Source organism: Suncus etruscus, chromosome 5, assembly GCF_024139225.1.
Source record: "Suncus etruscus isolate mSunEtr1 chromosome 5, mSunEtr1.pri.cur, whole genome shotgun sequence".
In the NCBI taxonomy this organism is placed as follows: Eukaryota; Metazoa; Chordata; class Mammalia; order Eulipotyphla; family Soricidae; genus Suncus; species Suncus etruscus.
Window position 1 is genome coordinate 75,914,018 of NC_064852.1, and position 23,277 is coordinate 75,937,294.

Genomic DNA, 23,277 nt, shown 5'->3' on the forward strand with positions numbered 1-23,277 from the left:
CACAGACATACAAGAAGATACATAGATAACAGGCAATAGAAAATAGGCTCCAATTAGCAAAGAAGCACAATAATTTTTCAAGTTAATCTCAATAACCTACCCGTCACCATCACCACTAATGGATGGTGCAGGAGCAGGGACAGTAACTGTGCCCACATTATCCAGTTTGATCTGAATGGTGGTACTTAAGGGGCTCTTCAGATACCTTCTTTCAATGTTCCGCTCCAAATCAGCCAGCCTGGTTACAGCTATATCTAGGGGGTTGTCATTCTTCCGTTCTAGTGCATGCTCACTGCTTTCTTCTTCGCCAGTATATTCTCCATCATGCTCCTTGCATAATTTAGAAAATGACTTATGTTCAAAATATACCAAGTCCTCCCTTTCTGATGCAGGCTCTGGACACATCCAACCCTATATATCAAGAGAATAATGTTACTATGGTTTCTATTTAAAATGCCTGTTGGAAGGCATTACTAAAAGAAGGCAGCCGAAACCAGCAGATCTCAAGGATGTTTCACTGAAAAGCTTTTACTGTGTTTCCTATGCTCAGTGGAAGAAGAAAATAAAACCAATGAAAAATAAAAAAAAAAAAAAAAAAAAAAACAAAGGTTGAGAAAATCTTGAAAAGGCTTAGTAAGTATATCAGCAAAATATTCTTAAGAATTTCCAACTAAAATGCTCATTAATTTCATGAGACCATTTACATGGAAAGCTCTTGGTAGCCTCATTGTCTTTGCAATTTATCTTTGTCTTTATTCCTTTTATCACACTTCTTTTGTTTTTGTTTTTGTTTTTGGGTCACACCCGGTGTTGCTCAGGGGTTACTCCTGGCTGTCTGCTCAGAAATAGCTCCTGGCAGGCACGGGGGATCATATGGGACACTGAGATTCGAACCAACCACCTTTGGTCCTGGATCGGCTGCTTGCAAGGCAAACACCGCTGTGCTATCTCTCCGGGCCTCTTTATCACACTTCTATATATATTACATATGTATCTGTGTTGGTTTTTTTTGTTTTTGTTTTTTGGGCCACACCTGGTGATGCTCAGGGGTTACTCCTGGCGATGCGCTCAGAAATCGCTCCTGGTTCGGGGATCATATAGGACTCCAGGGTCCATCCTGGGCAGCCTGCCCTACCGCTGCACTATTGCTCTTGTCCTGTATCTGTGTTTATATTACATATACCCTGCATTCATCATTTTTTTCTTCAGGAAGCAGGAGATTTGCAGAAACTGTTCCATTTATCTATAGAGCTTTTATCTCTTGGTTAGCTTCACTCATTTTGCAGTTTACATGTCATAATTTGCTTCCTCAGAAAACCCATCCCTGACTTATGAGGGTAAGTCTCCCTATCACAGGCTCTCAAAAAAGCTATATAATAAATACTCCATGATATTTTGACAGTCACAACATTTTTATCACTGTGATTATTTAATTAACGTTTTTTATTGGTTTTTGGGCCAAGCATGCAAAGCAAGCATCTTACCTTGTAAGCCCTGGTTAAATTCTTCTATCACTTATTTATACATCTAGTTCTAAATTTCATGAAGTAGGGACCATCGAATTTATCTACTCATTTTATCTCTAGCATAGGGAAGGCAAACAGTAGATACTCAAGCAGCTTGTTTATATCAATTCCTTTGGGGGGGGGTTGGGTCAGACCCAGCAGTGTTCAGGGGTTACTCCTGGCTCTATGCTCAGAAATCGCTCCTGGCAGGCTGGGGGACCATATGGGATGCCGGGATTCAAACCACCAATCTTCTGCATGAAAGGCCTTACCTCCTTGCTATCTCTCTGGCCCCTTTATCAATTCTTTAGCCCATTTTTAGCTCAAATATTTATCAGCCTGCTTATATCTACTCTTTAGCTTTATGTTTAAAAACACATTTATAAAGATATTCAAGCACCTCAACATATCTTCCTCTCACTCTCCCATCTGTGCATCCAACTCAGCAACCCAGATTCTGATGTTTCTCACTCACAAATTGGCATTAACCCCCCTGATCCCGATGAATTAAATTTGTCATTAAATAGGAATGTTTTGTTAGTTCTAAAACAAAATGTTATCTTTTGTTTTGGGGGCCATGCCTGACTATGTCAGTGTTGTGGTAACATACAATGCTGAAGACTGAAACTGGATCTTGCACATGCAAACCATGTGTTCTAGAAATTTGATTCATCTCCACAGCTCTGGAAAATTACATTTTTGGAGATCCTCAAAGAAGTTTACTAATGCCAGCATTAAAGTAATTATAAGTTAAAATTTAATTTTTGGATAAGCTAGTATTATGTACAAATCTCATTTAGAATAAAATATGAAATGCCAAATAAAATTACATAGAAATTATATTTTCAAGATGTTTCCAGGTGTCTGTCTACACTCATTATCCATTTATTTTTAAAGATTCCACCTTCTTATTGATTGATAAGACCTTTATATAGGCTACAGAATAAAAAATTCTCTACAAATATGAAGCTCCTCCTTTTGCCTAATCAATTGGAAGACAGTTTGATTCACTACCTGTGACATAATAATAAGCAAATAGTCAAAACATTACATATATATGGTGGTATGCATGTATGTGTGCGAGAGCATCATAATTATATAAAATATAATAAAAGATTCTCCAATTTCTAATTCCATAATTTAAAAGTCTGATAGCATGATATATATATATGTAAGATAGTTCCTGTCTAATATGAAACACCCTATAGTAGAATGTTTAATAAAACAGAGCAACAGGGGCCGGAGAGATTGCCGAGATTGCCTAGAGGTAGAGTTGGCCTTGCATGCAGAAGAATGACGGTTCGAATCCCGGCATCCCATATTGTCCCCCGAGCCTGCCAGGAGCGATTTCTGAACGTAGAGCCAGGAGTAACCCCTGAGTGCTGCCGGGTATGACCCCAAAACCAAAAATAAATAAATAAATAAATAAATAAATAAATAAATAAATAAATAAAATAAAATAAATAAATAAAACAGAGCATTCATTAATCATGGGTAAAACTGTGAAATTCTGCTTGTAGTAAAAAATAGTTATCTTCTAAAAATTATGTTTTGGTAAAACTAAAGAGGCATCAAGATTTAGTAAAAAGAACCTGGACTTTAGTGTCAGACAGACTTTGAATCCACATTTAGTCACTTACTATATGATCACTAGCAGATTACTTACTTTGAACCTTGATCCTTACATTTGAAATAGTAGAAATTAAGTCAGAGTTATTTTTAGAATGAAATTTGATAAAGTGAAAGCATTTAGAAGAGTGACTAGCATAAACAATGATTAATACTATTACCCTCCATTATCCTAAAAATGATTTTATTCAAAGCTAATTTTACCTTTACTTGCAAACTTGCTGATGCAACTCTCCTTTCAAGATCTTCTACCTGTTGAAGGATGCTCAGATCCATTTCCAGTGCTTGTTCTTCTACTGACCAGTTCTCTACAATATCTCGAGTTACTTGGTTTTCTTCATTTTCACTTAATTCAATAATAGCAACTACATTTGAAAAAATATTAAAATTACTTTCATTTCCCAGTGGAAATAAATATAAGTAATTTGGTATATGCAAACATACTTATGATATGTAAGCTGCCTACTCTTAAAATAGAAACTCTTTTAAAAAAAACACAAAATTTGTGAAACAGAAATAAATATCTATTAGCACTATCCATTATATTTCGATAAGCTATATGATTTAAGATAAAAAACTAATTAATCTAACATTAACTAAGCAAGATATCAGATATCTCCTGGGGTACATACCATCCTTATTCTTGATGCAGGCTTGAGTAATATAATCCAAGTGCTTCTGAATTTGTTTCTGTAATGCCTTTTCTCTTATTCCTCGAAGATGTAATACTTTGAGCAAAGCTTTTAGGTCCTCTGGGTCAATAATTCTCCACCAACCAAACTGCATTTCTAAGTTGAGATAAATATGCATATTTTTTTTTTTTTTTTTTTTTTTTTTTTTTTTTTTTTTGTTTTTGGGCCACACCCAGTAACGCTCAGGGGTTACTCCTGGCTATGTGCTCAGAAGTTGCTCCTGGCTTGGGGGACCATATGGGACGCCGGGGGATCGAACCGCGGTCCGTCCAAGGTTAGCGCAGGCAAGGCAGGCACCTTACCTTTAGCGCCACCGCCCGGCCCCCAAATATGCATATTTTTGAGAAGTGTTTTGAGTATACAATAATGGTATAAAGCAAATAAAAAGATTAATTAAATAGAAACCAATCGAATATTTAGTTCTAATATATAAGTTCAGAACAATGAAATAATTAAGTGGCTACAAACGCTCTCAATGTACGTACCTTCTGGAATAGGTTTTGGACTAAGAAAATCTACTGGCTTTGCTGCTTCAACAGCCGCAGGTTGAGCTAAAGAAGCTTTTTCATTCTGTGGTACTGGAGATTCACTTTTACTTGAAGCAACATTGGGAGTCAAGAATGAATTACCATTTCCTTCGGATAATCCCAACCCTGATCCCAGGCTGGGTAAAGGTGATGTGAATGGAACACTGGGGGCAAGCACGCCAGTGGGCCACCCACAAAACTGAAGTCCCATCATAGACACTCCACTTTTCATCTGTAAAACAGCCAAAACATTGAAAAAACAGCATAAGAGGTTAAACAAAATAATTTGATCGGAAATTACTTTTAAAGTTATAAAATAATTTTCATTTATATTAGAATTAAGTATAACAAGACCAAATTATATGTTTTCATTAGCTCCTCAAAGTAATTTCCCTTTTAGCTATCTATAATTGGAATGTGTCAAAAGTAATTAAAGAACCCTTTGTCTTAGTCTTAGAATAGACATTAGCAGTTCTGATGAAGCTTGCTGATAGCAACTCTGACCCTCTTTCAGTTTTCAAACTGGCAGGAATACTGTCATAAATATTCAATTGACTCACCTTGAGCAAAAATCTTCATGAGGGTCAATGATTATATCAAGTTACATAAAATGAGTTACAATTAGTAGCACTCACCTGAAGAGGTGATAAAGCAAATGGATTTAGGCCTACAGGAGTCTGAGCAGGAGATGATCCAAGAAGAGGAACTGGGGCAGGTGAAGGTGACTTAGATGGTGGCTGAGAATGAGGTGTCACTGAAGAGGCAGTTGATGTATCAGCATGGGTAAGTGAACTGTCGTCACAAGGTGTCCTTGGCAAAAGGCTAAACCATTGTCTATTCTTTTCAGTTAGTGTTTTTAAAAGCTGATCATTGGGGAGAGGATTGTAGAACTTCCCTGGACCACTTGAGCCAGAACTAAACAGATTATTTGAGTCTGTCTTTTCCACGTTACTCTGTGTTACTGGTGATTGAATGCTGCCTAGTGAGTGTTTCCCACTGTTTGGATAAGACAATGTGCACCCATTAGCACTATTTGGTTTGGAGGTCATTACATCTGGCTCAGGGGGCATCTTGGCTACTTCTAAAAGCTTGCTTAATTTTGAAAATGAGCCAGGTTTCTGAAGAAAGAGATTTGTATTATCTTTTTCTTTAGGATCTTCTTTTTGCTCACAATGATCTGTGTTTGAGCAATTTAAAGCATCTTCAGGTATCTCAAATATTTCTTCTTTGATCTGGATACTTTCTGCTTTTTTAAGTTTTTCTCTTTCTTTTGCAATTTCTTCTAGTCCTATAAAGTTAAAAGTATTATGAAGAGCAGTGACTTCAAATCAAGCCAATATTATAATCATTCTCATTACTAAGTATTAACCAAAATGCAGACATATCCTAAAATTCTAAATCACCTAATATGCTCCATGTTTTGAATATGAAGACTAAAACTATTAAAAGTCTAGCATATTGTAAAAATTAGTAACATTTTTGTATAATTCCTCCTGAGTCTTCTTCATGCATGCATACATTAACATAATCCTAAAAACTTAAAAATAAACAAACAATCCTTGGTCCCAGAGGACAGGTAACAGTGCTTGCCTTGCAAACTGAAGCTACCAGTTCAATCATTAATGCTGGCCACATGCTCTGAGCTCTATTGTTTGTGATCCACAGTGCCACAGTAAAGCATCTGCTTTCTAAATTGCCATAGTCAGATGTGTGCATGCACTGCAACTGCAGCAGTGATCCCCAGTGAGCATGGCAACTAAGAGACAGATGAATATTGTGGCTAGGAGCACTATCCCTCCTTCCCTGTATGTAAGCACTGCATTTGAAGTGTGTGATCCCTGGAAAGTAACATAGTTGAGTGTATAAGCACCACTTCACATATAAGCACCACAAAACCAAGCACTGGCATTTGTGTGACCATTGGTTACTGCAACAACAATGAAAGAAGAAAAAAGAAAAAGAAAAAAAACTATTATATACATAATATGAGAACTTGCCAGAAATGAATCAGATTCAGCAGTGTAAAAAGAAAGTACCTTAACCCGTATGTTCATATGAATATTATATTACATAACTCATATATTTAAAGTATCTTACTTTAAAGATAGAGTATACTCTATCTTACCCTGTATAAATTTCTAGGTAATATATATTCAAAGAAAAATATTCAGTAATAAAATATATAAAATAAACTCATTCAGAATTAATCATCTCAGTATATACTCAATAAGAAATTGGATGAGGTATGGAAAAAAAGGATGGGTACAAAGTGATCTTTTTTTTCCTGAAAAGTGAGTAGTAGACTAAATAAATACAGAAACTACTGACTTTAGAGTTCTTCTCCCTCCAGAGATAGAAGATAATTACCGTATTTTTCATACCATAAGACAACCCCCCACCCCGCAAGATGAGGGGAAAATGTCTGCGTCGTAAGGAGCGAATGCCACCTTGAGCTGAAGTCTGATTGCAGGGAAGGAGAACATATACTAACCACTTGACATCCACAGTCTTACACCCAGACATATCACACAGTACAAGCAATCAGGTTAACACACTTTCACCATCACATGTAGAGCTTATGTTTAAGACTGCTGCGACTTTTTTTTTTTCTCGTTTCCCTCATCTAAAAACTATGTGTGTCTTATGGTCAGGTGTGCTTATAAAGTGAAAAATACTGTAGTCTGGACTGAGAACCTTTTTAATCCTGTCTAACAAATTTTAATAGCAATATCTGAAAGGATCAATCCCCTCCCACACACACACACTCGAATGCTGAAATTGTGACTCAGTCGTAGAGCTCATGTCTTGCATATGTGAGTTTTTGGATTCAATTTCTGGCACTGCAAAGTAAATAAACAGACAAATCTCCAAATCCCAAACTAAACCAAAATATAAACAAAGAGAAAAAAATGGCTGAAAATGACCTAATTTGATGAAACATACATTCATGAAATTCAATGAACCCAAGGGAAAGAAACATGAAGATAATTACACCAAGGCAAATCATGATCAAATTGTTCAACACCAATAACAAAAGAAAATCTTATAAGTAATTGTAAAAAAAAAAAAACTTGTGCCTCATATAATCTTTAGGCATGCCTGCAGATTCCCATAGAAAAGATCATGGGAAAGAATCACAATTACTCTGTATAGCCACATTCACAGTTTCTTTAATTTCACAGTTATTGAGAACTAATATTTGTGCTGGACTTATTCTGAAAACGTTTAAAAAACTACTGTCATATACAGTGTATATTAAGGTTGATATTCAATGATGGTAACATAAAACTTATGTTATAATGAAATATTATTTAAATGAGAAAAATATAAATATTAATTAATAAATATTCTTTATATCACACATGTTACTTTTGCTTTAGAACCTTACCTATTTCCTTCTAAATATTTTCCCTCTGAGTTCCCATAATTAAAAGAATATTAAAGAATTTAGATTTTTGTTTTGTTTTGGGGTTACATTTGGTGGTGCTCAGTTGTTACTTCTGGCTCTGTGCTCAGAAATCACTCCTGGCAGGCATGGGGGGACTACATGAAATGCTGGGATTTGAACCACCGTATGTCCCAGATTGGCTGTGTGCAAATGCCCTACCACTGTGCTATCTCTCCAGCCCCAGAATTTAAGATTTATAATAATAATAATTATATAAATATTTCATTGATTTGTTCCTTTCTATATTGCTTCAGCACTTATTTTCATTCATCTTTGTATTTCTTGGTCATAGCATAGCAAAAACCCAGTTTTTGCTATGAAAAAGAAAACTGGTTTTCTTTGTCCAAAAATCAAACAAAAAAAGGCTGTCATATAACTAAAATAAAAAAAGATAGTGAGCAAACCAACTAACCAATTTTTACTGAGCTGAAACTAGTACATTACTTCCCACTTACAATAATGTTGAGAAAAATTATATATTTAATACGATATTTAAATGAAAGGAGTCAAAGACTACTCTAAACCAAATTGAAAGTCCAAAATTTATCTTAAAATGTTGTTCTCCTGATGAAAAACTGAAGAGTAAAAACAACTGGTCTGTATAATTTATTTTAATTATGTAGGTGACTGAATAAAGATTATGCTTTATATATAATTACTGTAATGCCTAGGGATATCTGGTTGGTATCAAATAAATACAGAGAAATTTTTTTTGTCTAAATGCAGTACCATAGGACAATGCGACATTATTTATATTGTAAGCACTGATAAAATATTTCAGCTCTATAAGAATTCAAACCTTTGCATATGTCCATACATACAGTTCTGAAAAATTCAATCAAAATTATTAACTGATCACATGAATGCACTAAATATTGTGCTAGTTAATGTAGCAGAAATGCAGTCCACAACAAAAGTAGTCTAAAAGTACAAAGAAGTGTGCAGTAACACAAAACTAAATAATGTAAGGAGTTTAATGGGGGGGATAGCTAGAATTTCAAATGCACCTAAGATTTCAAGATGAATTTCAATTATAAGGGTCTTAGACTTAAACAAGTTACTGTAAGAATCCAAAAGTCGTGTCAAGCAACCTTTGAATACTTGCGTCAAAGATATTAAAGAATAAATCATAAACGTTAAAGAATAAGTAAACGAAGCTGGAAAGTTTGACAATGAGAAGGAAGAGAAATGAAGCAGCAGCCAGGTAATATAGGTGGAAGGTATGTCCCTTAATAAGTAAAATAGGGGCCGGAGAGATAGCATGGCGGTAAGGCGTTTGCCTTTCATGCAGAAGATTGGTGGTTCGAATCCCGGCATCCCATATGGTCCCCTGTGCCTGCCAGGGGCGATTTCTGAGCATAGAGCCAGAAATAACCCCTGAGCGGTGCCAGGTGTGACTCAAAAACCAAAATAAAATAAAATAAAAGTAAAAATAGTAGTTTGTATTTGATGACTGAAGAAAATGTATGGAAAAGGAAGAAGTATTTAGTATCAGAAGAAGATTTATAAATTTAAAGAAATGTAAATCCAGGATTTACAATATTTACCTACAATCAAATTTGATTCTAGAAGCATAAACTATTGTAAAAGAATAAATTAAAAGTTTCATAGATAATTTGTACTAGATTAATAATTCCTACCTTCACCACTTTCCATGCCTTCTACAAAAATCCCACCACATTGTGGAAGAATCCAGTATCGGCGTCTGTATCGATCCTGGCCAAACATCATAGATCGCAGAGAGTGAGAAGCATCAAAGAGCTTCCTTCTGTACTGACTCTGTTGCTGTTAAAAAATGATGCACGTTCAAAGAAAAGATGCATATGATTAAACTATGGTAGTTAAGTATTTCAAAACTGATAAACAAGCCACTTTATACTTACTAGACCTTTAAAGCAGAATAATTTTATTACTAGAAAAAGATAGCAATAGAACTATTATATATGAGATGCCTAATAGTTACACATCTATATATACACAGAATTTTTTTAAGTACAAGTGGTGTATTTTTGTTGCAGAATATTAAAAAAAATGTAAGTGTAATTTCCCCAAGCATACTATAGCAAAGCAGGTGGTACACTTGATAATTAACCATGATTAATTTATTGATTCAAAGCAAAACAGCTCAATTCTATTGATTGTAATGTATAACAATATATACTAAGTTGACTGTATCTTTATTTGCTTGTAAATCTAAGCATCAGAGGACTAAATAAAAAATAAATGTTATGAATCTAACAAAATATTAGGTATAAGGTATTATTTGTCTCTTTCAAATTTATTACTTTTAAGGCACTGTCTTTACAATAGTGCTAACATTTATATTCCTGATGTACAGCTACCTCGACTTACCACCAACAAAGTGCCTAAGACCCCCCCCCCCCCCCACAGCCACTGTCCCTGTCACATACCATTTACTTTCCCCTCTCCCCCAAATCTGGTACTCTCCAATTTATACTTGAGTACTGAGAATTTTTTTTTATCAATTTGTATTATCTATGCCTTGATTCATTTATTACACTATGAGGAGTAAAGTAAGAAAGTGCTTGTCTTTCTTCTGGCTAATTTTATTAAGCATGATCCCTTCTAGTTCCATCCAATTTGCAGCAAAGTATATAATCTCATTTTTCATTATAGCTTCATCGTACTCTATCTAACTAATAATACTTAAAAATTTGTCCCTTTTGTGTGAAGAAAAATGTATTTATTTATTTATTAGTTTTGGGGCCACATCTGGTGATGCTCAGGAGGTACTCCTGACTTTGTGCTCAGAAATAGCTCCCAGCAAGCTCGGGGGATCATATTGAATGCCAGAAATTGAACCCGGTCTGTCCCAGGTCAGCCACATGCAAGGCAAAATGCCTTAGTGCTGTGCTATCTCTCTGGCCCCAAGAAAAATAATTTTGTTTATGAAGTTTGAGGAAGAAATGAGGAGGCTGAAAAGGGAAACAAGTGAAGAAAAAAAAGATGAGCAAGGGAGAGAGGGACAGAGAGACTTATAAAAGAAGAGAAATAACATATTCCAAAATGGTCTGTGGGTGACTCCACAAGGAATGCATCTCCTCCTATTCCTTTGATTTTTTGGGGGGGATCAGATCAGGAAGTGCTTAAGGGTTGTCCTTAAGAACATTTAGGAATTATTCCTGGCAGGGGTGAGTGAAGGGCATATGGCACTCTTCCCAAGTCTGGCTGTGTGCAAGGTAAACACCCTAACTGATCCAGCCCCATGTCCTTTTCCTTTATTTAAAATAAAGACTTATTTAAAACATCACTAATGCTACTAAAATCTAACTTTTAGAAGTACATGAATCTAATTTATAAATTCAAAGAAAATCAACTTCACTAATAAACTGATATAAAACATTACATTTAGTACTGTGTCATAAGAGACACACTTTTAACATTTAATTATGAGAACAAGTATTACCCCTCCCCAACTTCCTGTTTATCCCACCTGGATGGTCAGTCCCTCTCACATAGGGGAGGGGATGCTGTTGGGAATAAAGAATAGGGCTGGTTGTGGGGTGGAGAGAGGCAGATGCAGCTAGGATGGATGGAGGACAGCTGGATGCATAAAAAAAGCTTAGCTTAGAAGCCATGTGGAGAAATGCACATGGCAATTAGGGCTGTGTAATAAAACTACTGACTGTCTCTCCCTATTACCCTGCAACCTTCAGACCTGCTGGCCAAGGGGCTACAGGCGGAGAAAGGCCTCTACCAACCCAAAGCTCTATATTTTATATTTAATCAACGAACAAGAAATACTAATTTTAATTAATCACAAACAACACTTTTTTACTAGACAAAAACAAATGACATACAGGCAAAATATTAAAATACTGTAAGAAAAGATATAAAAATCAATCTGAAAAATGCTTACTTTACTCAGTTTTTCAATCTGTTTCTCCAGTTCTTCAACACTTGCTGTCTGGTCACCTTCATCCTGTATTTAATAAAATACAATATTCATTTATTTGTTTTTAAGATCTAGTCACTCAATTACTAAAGATTTAATAAAAGCCTTATGTAAGGTACTAGCACAGGCAGAATGGAAATGAGTAAGACGTGTGTGTGTGTGTGTGTGTGTGTGTGTGTGTGTGTGTGTGTGTGTGTGTGGTGTAGCCAATAATGGATGAGTCATGATAAGGAATTTGAGACAAAGTTGTTTTTTATTTTTTTTGGTTTATTTTTTTTTTGGGGGGGGAATCCCACCCAGCAGCGCTCAGGGGTTACTTCTGGCTCTATGCTCAGAAATCACTCCTGGCAGGCTCAGGGGACCATATGGGATGCTGGGATTTGAACCACCGATCTTCTGCATGCAAGGCAAATGCATTAACCTCCATGCTATCTCTCTGGCTGGAGACAAAGTTTTTTACATATCTTTATGTGAAAAGTACATAAAAAATCAAGGTGAAAATGAAAAGTATTAAAACGTAATTGTCAATAGTGGTAAAGGGTTTACTCAGGATAAAATGTGATCTTTTGAAAGACACACATTAAACACTAAAATTGTGGTTTGCCAGGGCTAATATGATGACAACTGCAAGACATGCAGGAGTTGAGAAAAACTTGGAACTGGAAAATTATGTTAGAGACCACCACACTAATATAGGTAGAAGGGACATGGATCTTACTTGGGAAACATAAATCAAATAGAAAAAATATATTTGAGAAATATTACATAGAACTTAATATAATTTTTCAATTTAGATATGAAGCAGTAAGAAAGACAAAGGAATAAATTATAACAGATAGTATAATACTAGCCACATAGCAAAGAAGCTAAGCTAAATTTGAAAATACTGAAGTTATGGGCTGGAGAGATAGCATGGAGGTAGAACATTTGCCTTGCATGCAGAAGGACGATGGTTCAAATCCCAGTATCCCATATGGTCCCTCATGCCTGCCAGGGGTGATTTCTGGATTTCTGAGTGGAGAGCCAGGAGTAACCCCTGAGCGCTGCTGGGTGTGACCCAAAATCCAGAAAAAAAATACTGAAGTTAAAATATAAAGAGAGTTCTTATTACCATAGTACTAATTTTCATAAAAAATAAATTTACATTATTCTAAATAATTAAAGTAAGAAAACAATCCCAAATTATATGTTTTACAAGGAAAATCTGATATTGAAGATCTGGATGAAATTGTTAATAACATCATTCCTGTGTGGATAAATAATAGACGAACATAACTAGCAGTTCTTAGAATATACTGGTAAGAGAAATCTCCAACAAGATTCTTGCTTTTATAATAATTTTATTTATTATTTGTTTGTTTGTTCATTTTTGGGCCACACCCAGTGACGCTCAGGGGTGTCCTGGCTTGAGAGACCATATGGGATGCCGGGAGATTGAACTGCGGTTCGTCAGCTAGTGCACGCAAGACAGATGCCTTACTGTTTTGCATCACTGCTCCAGCCCCTTTTATAATAATTTTATTATTACTATTGCAATAAAAGTTTTATTTAGGGATTATACTGAGGTAGGTGTGTGTGTGTGTGTGTGTGTGTGTGTGTGTGTGTGTGTGTGTATGAGAGAGAGAGGGGGGGAGGGAGAGAGAGGAAGAGAAGGAGAAAGATAGAGGGTAAGAGAAAGAGTAAGAGAAGTATGTAAGAGAAAGAATGTGGGCTTCTTCTCCATAGGGGAAAAGGCTGAAAGTAAACATAAAGTAAAAGAAAAAATTTTTATATGGAATACCCCCAAATAAAGATGTGCCAGTATTTTTTTTTGTCTTTTGGGTTATATTCAGTGTGCTCAGGGAATATTTCTAGCTCTTGGCTCAGGGATCACTACTTGTGGGGCTTGGCAGACCATGTGGGTGTCGGGATTTAATCTGGATTGGCCACATACAAGGCCAACATAATATCTGTTGTATTATTTATTGTAAATAAATAATGTACAATTATTTATTATAAATTGTAGATTATTAAGAAGATTCAGTTACCTAAACAATTAAAAAAAAAAGAAGAGGGCCAGAGAGATAGCATGGACGTAGGGTGTTTGCCTTGCATGCAGAAGGATGGTGGTTTGAACCCCAGCATCCCATATGGTTCCCTGAGCCTGCCAGGAGCAATTTCTGAGCAATTTCAGGAGTAACCCCTGAGCACTGGTGGGTATGATCCAAAAACAACAACAACAACAACAAAAAACACACAAAAAGCAACAACAACAACAAAAACCCAAGAAGATTCAGTACACTTAAATACTTGCTAATTTATTTATGCAAAAAGATAAATTCAATCAATAATTATTTGAGTAAAATATCAAAGTAGCCATATATCATCCAAATTACCTATATTTCTAAGACTTCCTATGAAGAAAAGTTAATATATTTACTAAAGGAGTTTTGTCTAGCAATCCTTTCATAAACACAAAAGAATTTAAAACACCAGTGGAAAAGGCTAAACCAAAATACAGAATCTATCCCTGCCAGGGTTCTTTATGATTTCTTGACCCAAAAGGAAAACCACTTTATGCTCCTGCCTGTATGTCAGTCTAGTCTATGTAACTAATTTCTAATATGCCAAATTACAAGATTTTTTGTTTGTTTGGGGAACTACACCTGATGGCACTAAGGGGTTACTCCTGACTCTGCACTCAGGAATCACTCCAGGTAGGCTCAGAGGACCATATGGGATGCTGGAGATAGATCCTGGGTTAGCCACATGAAAGGCAAATGCCCTCTCTGCTGTGCTAGTGGTCTGGCCCCACTAACGTGCAAGTTTAATTGTACATAGAGCTCAATACAAACTAACTGTTAGGGAAGGATAATGTGTTGAAAGAATGAAGAGTAAGGAGAAGAGGGAATCATCTTTTTTTGGGAGGGGGTGACACCCGGGGGTGCTCAGGGGTTACACCTGGCTGTCTGCTCAGAAATAGCTCCTGGCAGGCACAGGGGACCATATGGGACACCGGGATTCGAACCAACCACCTTTGGTCTTGGATCGGCTGCCTGCAAGGCAAACGCCACTGTGCTATCTCTCCAGGCCTGAGGGAATCATCTTTAAGACAAAAAGTTAAGAACTAGTCAAGGGCAGTAGTATCTTTCAACTGAAAGGGATCATATGTATCTTAAGGAAAGGATCTCTGCAAATAAAACTTTATAGAGTACATCAGAAGGTATTTTTACCTATATCTGAATCAAAAGGCCAATCTGGGGCCTTAGATATAGTATAGGAATTAAGGTGACTGTACTTGGCTAAGCCTGGTTTTATCCCTGGCACTATATATGAATTCCAGAGCACTGGTAAGAGTGATCTCTGAGCAACACTGGATATGGTCCAAACACCCTCCCATGTCAAATCCCCAAAAGAGACAAATCTGTTTTTTGAGAAATAATGTACCTATATATTAAGTTTACTAAATAGCTAAAATATTTACTTGTATAGTGTATTGATAATGATCATAACATTTGTTTATTATAAATAATAACTCAAATAATTTTTTGTTATAAAGGTAATTTGGCTTTTTAGTTCCTAAAACATTTATTATTATTAAATGTCTTTAGGTCTACAAAGATAATACAGGGGCTAAGACATTGGCTTTACATGTGTCTCACTAAACTCTGATCCACTGAACTATATATGATTTCCCAGGATAGCCAGGAGTGATCCATAAGCTCAAAGCCGGAGTTGACAATTAACATTAATGGGTGTGACTCTAAAATTCACCCCCAACCAAAAAAAAAGTATGCTTTGCTAAACTTTTATGTGAAAGAAGTCTGTGGAAAAGAATCCAAATATTTATGTAAATAAATTCTAGTCTAATGAGATAACTACCTAGAATAATAATATTGATATCCCAATATGAACATCAAATTTGCAAGTTAACACTTTAAAGTAATTATAAAATTAAATGTTAAAAAGGAAGGCTAAATCTGTAAAAGGGTGATTAGAACTGGTCAGAAAGGCTTAATTCCTCTTATGGAAAAACTTCACTTGGCAAACTGAAGCAAATTGCTTACTAAATGAATCTTGTTTGGGTAATTACGATTATAATTCCCAAATTACACACCCTTATATAATTTGTCATAGAATGACAATTAATAAACAAGTGGTTTCAAAAGTACCCTATAGAGTAATTTATTTCTGTAAAGAACAACGCAGTCTCTTTTTCAGATTGATTTTTTTTTTTTTTGGAAGGGTCACACCCAGCAACACTTAGGAATTACTCCTGGCTCTATGCTCAAAAATCGCTCCTGGCGGGCTCAGGGAACCATATGGGATGCCAGGATTCGAACCACTGACCTTCTGGATGTTAGGGCATTTGCCCTACCTCCATGATATCTCTCTAGTCCCTTGATTATCTTAAAGCTAGAAAAGGTCAGGCAGAAGAGGTGGCTCAAAGGGCTGCTGTGCTGCTTTGCTTGTAGGAGAACTAGGATTGATCTGAGTACTTTGGGGTTTGCCTTGTCAAATGAAAATAAGAACCTCGGTGACTCTTCTGTTTTAAAAGATAATGTTGGGTAAATGAATGTAAACATTACATTATGCTGTTTTTTTGGTTTTGGGTCACACCCGGCAGCGCTCAGAGGTTACTCCTGGCTCCAAACTCAGAAACCACTCCTGGCAGGCTCCGGGGACCTTATGGGCTGCCGGATTCGGACCAATGACCTTCTGCATGAAAGGCAAATGCCTTACTTCCATGCTATCTCTCTGGCCCCACATTATGCTATTTTTTATATAAGATAATTGTGTAGGGTGTGATCATATAGACTATTTTGCATCATGATCCAGCTTAACAGTTTGATTCAGCAATGCTATCACTGATCTTGATTGGATATTATTTTCATATATTCCATCAAATAATTTATGCCAATATGTCTCTTTACCTCTCTCCCAATATCAAGCTTACACAAGAAAGGAAACTATTTGTCGGGGGTGAGGGGTATGTGGGGATGTTGGCCACATCTGGTGTGCTCAGGCTTTATTCCTGGCTTTGTACTCAAGCTTCACTCCTAAAACTGCAGCGGGGAGTGTGATTGCAAACTGGAGAGAGACACTGATGGTGGGAATATACTCTGGTGAAGGCAAGGGTGTTGGACATTGTATGGCTGAAGCTCAAACTAAATCATGAATAACATTGTAACTGTGTATCTCACGGTGATTCAATTAATATACTTATAAAAAAAAGAAAGTTCTAAATTTGTTCTTAAATTCTTTTGATCTTGAGGTTAGAAGGTCATAAGCTGTCAATCTTTTCTAGGTGTCTAGGTGTTCTTTTCTTGTAGAAGACAAGTTTCCATTTATACCTCTCTTTTGCACATGTCTAATTCCATGGTTAATGGGAGCTTCTAATAAACACATATACAAATACTACCTCCTCTATAACTTTAAAAAAAATTCTTTAACTTACTCTTCAAAGGAAAACAAACAAAAGCTTCAACCATCCTAATTTATTCTCTCCATTTCTCCTCTCTCCTTGAGAATTTAACATTGAGTCAAGTCTGCTCTCTCTCCCCATCTTTTAATCTTTAATTTCCATTTCTTATTTTATTGACATAACTGTATCTCATGTTTTTGGAATATAAAAAATACTCAGTTTCAGTCCTCCCTTTGACTAAAAAGTGCCCTTTCATCTAAGGCAGAACGTTTAAGCAATCATCTTCGCTTTCTTACTTTCTATTGTCTTTAACCAATCACGGCAGGGCTTTTAATTGAATCTCTCTATGACAGTGCGCTGGCATTGGTTAACAATAACCTTCTTGTTAGGAAGTACAATAAGCACTTTCAGTGGTTATCACATCAGACTCATGCTGCTTTAAACCCATTTAGGATTCTTTTCTGAAAAGTTCACCTTTTTTTTTTTAATTTTTATTTTGCAGCATGTATAGAAAATAATACCACAGTATGACTGCTATTTTTTTTCAATTATTTGAAATATCTGCTTTGAGGTTGACCGGTGTCTAGAAACTCTATATAGTGAGACTGATTCACTAGACCTAAATAAAACTGTTCTAATAATGCACTTTTTTTTTTCCCTGAGAGCGTAGAATGCTATACAGAGGTGCCTGAGTGACTACTTCTCACAAAAACCCTCTAATGATAAAAAGGGCACTGAATCTTTAATAAGCTTTCTTAAGTCACAAAATTTCATAGATGCTACAATTCATTGCTAGGAAATTAAGTTCATCTTATGTGACTCCTTTGAGAAAAGACTACTCTTAGAAGCACAAACCTCATTTCTTCTACAGTTCTGCTCATTTTGACTTGACTTTTTTTTAATTTTTGGTTTTCAGGCCATACTTGTCTATGCTCAGGGTTGACTCTGGCTCGGTGTTCAAGGACCACTCTGCTGGTGGTGCTCAGGAAGAACAAATGTGGTGCTGAGCACATTGAATCAGAGTCAGCCAGTTGAAATTAAATGCTTAAACCATTATGATATCTATCTCTCCGGTGCTTGCTTTGTTTCTTTTCAAAGAAATAGTTCAGTCATAACATTACTTGAAGTTCTCTGTGTCTTCCTAGTAAATCAATAAATTTGAAAGTGATTCTTTGTTCTTCATTAGAAAGACTTCTGGTTTTGTTTCTTTTCTTTCTTTCTTCCATTATTTTTATCTTTCTTCCTTTTGGTTTTGGGTCACACTTAGCTTGCTCAGGGATTATGTTGAGCAGGCTTGGGGACCTTATGTGATGCTAAAAACTGATCCTGGGTTAGCCACAGGCAAAAAATGCATCCTATCCACTGTATTATCTTTCTGGTCCCATCCTGGCATTAAATACTGGCATTTCCTGGAGTTCAAATTTCAACTCACTATTCACAGAAGCAACCCATCTATACAAATTTATCCACCTAAAGATTTTAAACTACTCTTTTAAGTTCTTAGGTCTTTATTTTCATGACTGAACCTAGTCAGGTTTCAAAATTTTAAATTCAATTGAAATTTTATAGAGGCAACTCAAATTCAACATGCTCAAAGAAATCTGCTATCATTTTCTGTCTTCAATGATACATTTCCTATTCACCTACTTTCTGTAGCTATTTATGTGACATTGAACTTCAAGATTCTTCCCTATCTAAGTTAACAGAATCAAGACAAATGGTATTCAAATATATCCTGCCTCCTTGACCTATAAATCTGTCTTTAAATACTGCTTATTATTCTATTGATTGACAATTTTGCTTCATGTAACTACCACTGCAAATTTGAGACACATCACAATTCATGTAAAGCACCGTAGTATTTCTTTTTTTTTCCCCCAACTTATTTTTGGCCACACCTAGCTCAGGGGTTACTGTTGGTCACATCCTTGGCAAGTGCCCTATACTCTCTCTCCAGTTCCAAAATAACCCTCACACTCTCCTTCCTCCTTTTTTTCTTCCTTCTTTCATTTCTGGGCCACACCTGTTGATCCTCAGAGGTTACTCTTAATTCATTTTATGGATTACTCCTGTTAGGCTTGGGGGAAAATATGGGCTGCTGGGGACAGAACCTGACTAGGCAGCATGCAAGGCAAGCATCCTATCCACTGTCAGGTCCCTACTGTAATATTTTTTTTTACTCATCTTCCCACCTATATTCTTACCTATTCCCAATTTCTAGCTTCTATACAGCTGATAAATAATTACTTAAAAAACTGAAGTCTGTCATTTCCTTGCTTAGAAACTTACAAAGGCTTCCTACCACCAAAAAGTAAAAATTTCTGAGTCATAACTTGCACATGAGGTGCTCTATTAATAATAATAAAACAGTTTAAGTCCCATAAAATGTAGAGCATTTTTATGCTTGTGTCCTTGTTCATACTGTTCTCTTTGCTGCAAACATTTTATCATAATCTTTCCCAGTTAGCACTCAGACCTGCTTATCATCTCAGCTTTTGTGTCCTCGAAATCTTTTGTGAAAATTTATTCCTCAGAAAGGTTAACCATCCTTCATTTCTACCTGCCCAGCAAAATTAAACTACTACTATCAAGGCAGAAATACCACACATTCTATTTTTTACTGCAAGTTTTTCTAAGTGAGGTTATAAATTGCAAGAGGACTATTAGTGTCTTATTCATTTTTGTTCCAATGTGCCAAGAGTTAAGGTAAACAATGAACAAGTGTTTGACATTTTGTTAAAATGAACAATACTTGTAAGGCATGAAATTTATAGTAATATAAGATAATATGTTGATAAAACCAAAAGGAAGAGCTAAGAATCTGTGTAGATCTTTGGAAAAAGTTACAAGTAATTCTGTATAAGGAAAAATTTCTTTAATTTAATACAAGTAGTTTATATTTGCAGTCATTCTATTCAATATTTACCTAAGCATCAGATGAAGAAACTGAGGCAAGTTTCAAAGTAGAATTCAAGCAGAAGTTATTTTGACTCAAAAATGCTGGGTTTTGTTTGTTTTGTTTTGGGGCCACACAGGGTGGTGCTCAGGGGTTACTCCTGGCTCTGCACTCAGAAATCACACCTGGCAGAGTCGGGGGACCATTTTGGATGCCGGAATCAAACCCAGGTCTGTCCTGGGTTAGCCGCATGCAAAGCAAATGCCCTACCACTGTGCTCTGTTTCTGCCCCTCCCCCCAAATGCTGTTATTTTTAACACTCTATTCAGCCTTAATGAAAGATTCAAGTCAATGTGAATTTGATTACCTCATCTTCACAGATATCAGGCTTTTTTCCTTTCTTGTCGTCTTTATCTTCTTCATCCTCCTCATCTTCATCAGCTTGGTCATCACTGTCTTCGTCATCATCATCATCATAGTCACTGTCTCCTCCTTTTCTTCTTCGCTTCCGGCCTGGAGTAGGCGTGCCCAATGGATGTTGCTCTTCTCCAATATCAATGCCACCTGAAGTGTCTCTTTTGCCTGTTTTCTTAGCATGAATAATTCTGAGTCTTGAAAATATGAAAACAAATAAATGATATGGATGAAAGGCTTCTTTCTATACTTTTGAAAGAGTATATTGAGAGTGTGAGGAAAATATACCTATGTCTTCTGAAGAAATCAATTGATGACAATAAAAATAATCACTAAATTCTCTTAAACGTTTCTAGGAATTACATTACACCTTTCAACAATAATTCTGGATATTTTGTTGGAACTGAAACATATTTTAAACAATAATAATTATATAACAAAACAATTTTATGTCTAGCAATAGCCAGGTGATAGTTTCTTATCCTATCTGATCAGAATAAATACATTTTAATTCATATTGACACAAAGAAACTAGCCTTTCACACAGAAGTTGAATAATTTCAGCACTGTGTTTCCTTACAAGAAGCAAATTAAGTTTTAATGCTGAATATGTTTGGATATATTAGAATCTCTATGAAAGCAAACTTTAATTAGAAAGCAATTTAGGGGAAAAAGGAGAGTTCAAACAGTATTCTTTTATGAGAAAACGTAATGAGAGCAACAACAATCTTAGAAAACCTGATAGCTTTACTTATTTAAAAGAAGATAAAAATAAATAAATAAAAAAAGATAAATAGAGTTTCTTCTAATTTTGAAACATATACGAATCTTTGTCCTTTTGCAAATTTTGTTAATTTTACTTCTCATCTTAATCTTCAACTTTCCTTATTAAGACAAAATACAGTTTAAATTTTATCTTTGCAATCTATATTTTACAGGAGAACTTGTACAGAGAGAAAACTATTAATTTTAATAGAACAGGACTTACTTGCGAAGTTTACCTTCTACCATCCATTTATCTCTCCTCAAGTTTGACATGTAATCAATATTCTTGTCAATCTCACTGCCAAGGCAAAAATTTGTGAGGAGGCATAAATTAATCTATGAGGAAATGCATTTTGGAAAGCAAATTGTTATATTTTTGCTAAGTAAAAATGATATTTGTTAACGAGTAGCAAAAGCAAATAAAATTATATTTATAAAAGTTACCATATTTTTCACCCTATAAGATGCACCGGACCATAAGGCACACATAGTTTTTATGTGAGGAAAACAAGAAAAAAATTCTAAAGGAAATGATGTATTAAAATATTTGAAAAACTATAACAGAACAGTATTTGAACCATGTTAAATGAACAGTGGTAGTTGGGTGCAGCGTGGGAGAAAGAAAAGTAAAAAAAAAAAAAAAAAGAACAGTGGTCAACATATTAAGAATCATTATGACTGTCATTAACAAATGGAAAGAGTTTAAGTTTCGAGTACTCTTCTAGTTTCCTGAGAACCCCACAAACTCCTCATTGCTAGAGAGTCAGCATTTGCTCCATAAGATGCACAGACATTTTCTTCCGTCTGGGGTATGTGTGTGCATCTTATGGTATAAAAGACTAATTATGCGCTCAGAAATCGCTCCTGGCTTGGGGGACCATATGAGATGCCGGGGATCGAACCAAGATCCATCCCGGGTCAGACATATGCAAGGCAAAAGCCCTACCACTGTGCTATTGCTCTGGTCCCCCATTTTTCTTTTAACAGTTTTTGAGAAAAGTAAAGTGAGAGACTAACTTTGACTCTTAAATAAGATCAACTACTTTCAAAAAGTACAAATTAATAAATGATAATAATATCAAGGTTGTGTTAGCACATAATGAAATAAGAAGTAGCTGTATAGTTACATGAATAGCTACTATGAAAATCAATTGTCACCTATCCTGAAAAGATATAAAGGAAGACAAAATTGTGGATTTCTGAAATGGCAATGGATACTAGCACCACTAGAAAAACAGAAATTTTCATTTCAGTATACAAACAATAATATTATTCAATGAGAAAAACAGGCCATAAAGTCTTATTATTACATTAAAAGCCAATTTTCTTTTGAAGGCAAGCACTATCCCTGTTATATTAGCTCACTGACCCTTTTTTTTTTCAATACACTGCAAAGAAATAAAGCAATAGTAGCAGTAGTCTTCTTCAAACAGTCTTCTTTTTGCTATTGTTGTTATTGGGCCATACCTGGTAGTACTCAGGGGTTACTACTACTTGTGCTCAGATATCACTCCTGGTGGGCTCAGGGGACCATAAGGGATGCCAGGGATCGAACTCAGATGGGCCTTGTGCAAGGCAAGTGCCCTAATCATTGTGCTATTCCTTTAGCCCAAACAGTCATTATTTTCTTTGTGCCAGTACGTAGCATCTGTAATTTCTCTAAGCAAGTGATATATATTGTGATTAATAAACATTTAAAAGAGAAGAATCACCAGATCAATCTGGGTATATACTTACCTTACCACACTCTTACTGCATGCCAATTCATTGATCAGGAAAGCCAGGACAGAGGCTTTCTGTGCTGGAGTGTGAGCCTGAAAAGCTTTGGTCTTCAGACTTTCAGTAAGCTCAGTTTGTCCACAGTGGGATTCCATAAAAATCTGCAAAATCTCGGAAACATTGTCCCGATTCACACCAACATTCAGCAAATGTTCTCCAAGCGCAGTTTTGGCCTATAAAAATTCAGCATTTTTATCACTATTGCTCATAACCTCCTTGCATGTGAAAGTAGTAATGTTCTAAAATATTAGATGGTTGGCACAAAAATGAGATCCCACATGAAATCAGGTTACTAAAATGAG

General features: G+C 35.8%; 1 protein-coding gene across 1 annotated transcript in view; it reads right to left on the reverse strand.

Moving 5' to 3' along the window:
* The window catches only part of BAZ2B (bromodomain adjacent to zinc finger domain 2B), a 200,794-nt gene that overhangs the window by 19,831 nt on the left and 157,686 nt on the right, over positions 1 to 23,277 (reverse strand). The window contains exons 23-32 of the mRNA XM_049773091.1: positions 22,934 to 23,148; positions 21,420 to 21,494; positions 20,385 to 20,628; positions 11,682 to 11,744; positions 9,442 to 9,586; positions 4,989 to 5,641; positions 4,312 to 4,585; positions 3,767 to 3,922; positions 3,339 to 3,499; positions 206 to 411 (exon numbers count right to left, since the gene is read on the reverse strand). Of these exons, the coding sequence (XP_049629048.1) occupies positions 206 to 411; positions 3,339 to 3,499; positions 3,767 to 3,922; positions 4,312 to 4,585; positions 4,989 to 5,641; positions 9,442 to 9,586; positions 11,682 to 11,744; positions 20,385 to 20,628; positions 21,420 to 21,494; positions 22,934 to 23,148 (2,192 nt within the window). The remainder of the gene's footprint in view (positions 1 to 205; positions 412 to 3,338; positions 3,500 to 3,766; positions 3,923 to 4,311; positions 4,586 to 4,988; positions 5,642 to 9,441; positions 9,587 to 11,681; positions 11,745 to 20,384; positions 20,629 to 21,419; positions 21,495 to 22,933; positions 23,149 to 23,277) is intronic.